The sequence below is a fragment of the Tachysurus fulvidraco genome, chromosome 21, assembly GCF_022655615.1.
Source record: "Tachysurus fulvidraco isolate hzauxx_2018 chromosome 21, HZAU_PFXX_2.0, whole genome shotgun sequence".
Lineage (NCBI taxonomy): Eukaryota > Metazoa > Chordata > Actinopteri > Siluriformes > Bagridae > Tachysurus > Tachysurus fulvidraco.
The window spans coordinates 21,938,405-21,940,904 of NC_062538.1; the positions used below are offsets into that span (position 1 = coordinate 21,938,405).

The window sequence follows — 2,500 nt, forward strand, 5'->3', positions numbered from 1 at the left end:
GTGCGTGTGTGCATGCACGTGTGTGTGTGCGTGCACGTGTGTGTGTGCGTGCACGTGTGTATGTGTGTGTGCACGTGTGTGTGTGCGTGCACGTGTGTGTGCGTGCGTGTGTGCATGCACGTGTGTGTGCACGTGCACGTGCACGTATGCATGCGTGTGTGTGTGTGTGTGAGTATGTGTGCGCACGTGTGTGTGTTTGGTGGTTGTTTTCCATCTGATCGGGTCGAGCCGATGTTTCCTCGTGTCTGATGACAGACACAGAACTTCAGGAGCGTCTGATTCCATCAGATCTACATTTCCCTCCTTTCCTTTTCTGTGTGTGGAATAAATCAATAAAGAACTTTACAGTAATTGGAAACACACCGCTTTAAAATCGATGAGTGAGGAAAATAGATCTGGGCTCGTGTTTGGTATGTTAACGAATTGTGTATTTCTCCAAACAGCTGTGTGTGTTGTGTGAGACGAGGCCGAGACGCAGGAAAGTCGTAAAGAACGACATCTGATTCTGATTTGATTTGATTTCAGAGGAACACAGACACTAAGAGCAGGAACATGGACTGAAATAGAGATTCTGGAGACAAATGACTTTTTATGCTGCAACATGCAAATGCAAGAGAAAAGTAGAAAATAAAGTTTTTACATTGTCAATCGGGGGGGGGGGGCATGGTGGCTTAGTGGTTAGCACGTTCGCCTCACACCTCTAGGGTTGGGGGTTCGATTCCCACCTCCACCTTGTGTGTGTGGAGTTTGCATGTTCTCCCCGTGCCTCGGGGGTTTCCTCCGGGTACTCCGGTTTCCTCCCCCGGTCCAAAGACATGCGTGGTAGGTTGATTGGCATCTCTGGGAAATTGTCCGTAGTGTGTGTGAGTGTGTGAGTGTGTGAGGGAATGAGAGTGTGTGTGTGCCCTGTGATGGGTTGGCACTCCGTCCAGGGTGTATCCTGCCTCGATGCCCGATGACGCCTAAGATAGGCACAGGCTCCCCGTGACCCGAGTAGTTCGGATAAGCGGTAGAAGATGAATGAGTGAGTGAATGAATTTGTCGTTCAGATGTTTAGCCTCAGACTCGGTTTTGTTGGTGAAACTGTTTTGTTTAACAGTTAAATAAGGATTAATACGATTCAGGATGTGTGGAGGATCTGCTATGATTTAAGGTGCAGTTAAACATGTAGCTAATATTCAGTTATCTGTTATAATAAAATTGTTTAAATTGTTATGGTGTATTTTGTATTCATGTGTTTATTTGTGTGTGTGTGTGTGTGTGTGTGTGTGTGTGTGTGTGTGTGTGTGTGTGTGTGTGTGTGTGTGTGTAGATTACGACGTGTGTGCCGATGCCCCATGTGAGCAGCAGTGCACGGATCACTTCGGCCGTGTCGTCTGCACGTGTTACCCTGGTTACCGCTACGACCGAGATCGCCATAGAAACCGGCTGAAACCCTACTGCTTAGGTGGGTCACGGAAACGTCACGGAAGTTGTGTGCGATAATCATTTTTTTGCCGGACACAAATAGTTTTTTTTGTCAGTTTGTCTATTTATTTTCAGTAGATTTGTGATTCCAAACGTTACGTTAGCGTCACAGAAAGGTGCTGCAGCGGATCTTAAAGATCGTAACCTTCATCAGTTATTCCTTAATATTCTACTTGTGTTTCTGTTCTTCTTTCTTCTAGACAAGGACGAGTGCAGCAGTAAAAATGAGACGGTTTGTTCTCAGATCTGTATCAACACCCCGGGCAGCTACAAGTGCGACTGTGAGCCCGGGTTCTACCTGGAGGACGACGGCAAGACATGCAGCAAAGGCCAAAGAGGTCCCACACACACACACACACACACACACACACACACACACACACACACACACACACACACACACACACACACACACACACACACACCTTACACACTTCCTGACCTCCCTCAGTCTATAAAATCGGGGTCTCCAAAACGTTTTTAATATGATGATTGGAGTACATGGAGGTGTGGTATCTATCTATCTATCTATCTATCTATCTATCTATCTATCTATCTATCTATCTATCTATCTATCTATCTATCTATCTATCTATCTATCTATCTATCTAGCAGTGTATCAGTGTAATAAAAATACTACATTATTATTATTAAAAACATTATTTTAATTTATAAGAGTGAAATTTATCAAATTTTCATGCAATTTCTCATGTGCACAACTGCAGACCCTCCATCTCTTCGTTTCACTCTCTCTCTCTCTCTGTCTCTCTCTCTCTGCCTCTCTCTCTCTCTCTCTCTGTCCCTCTCTGTCTCTCTCTCTCTCTGTCTCTCTTTCTCTCTCACTCTTTCACTCTCTCTCTATTTCACTCTCTCTCTGTATCTCTCTCTCTCTCTCTCTCTCTGTATCTCTCTCTCTCTCTTTCTCTCTCTCTTTCACTCTCTCTCTTTCACTCTCTCTCTTTCTCTCTCTCTCTGTCTCTCTTTCACTCTCTCTCTCTCTATTTCAGTCTCTCTCTCTCTCTCTCTCTCTCTC

At 45.0% G+C, this 2,500-nt stretch overlaps 1 protein-coding gene across 1 annotated transcript in view; it reads left to right on the plus strand.

Moving 5' to 3' along the window:
• ccbe1 (collagen and calcium binding EGF domains 1) overlaps nt 1-2,500 on the plus strand; it is a 96,261-nt gene that overhangs the window by 80,691 nt on the left and 13,070 nt on the right. Inside the window, exons 4-5 of the mRNA XM_027164065.2 lie at nt 1,313-1,447; nt 1,668-1,805. Coding sequence (XP_027019866.1) covers nt 1,313-1,447; nt 1,668-1,805 — 273 coding nt within the window. The remainder of the gene's footprint in view (nt 1-1,312; nt 1,448-1,667; nt 1,806-2,500) is intronic.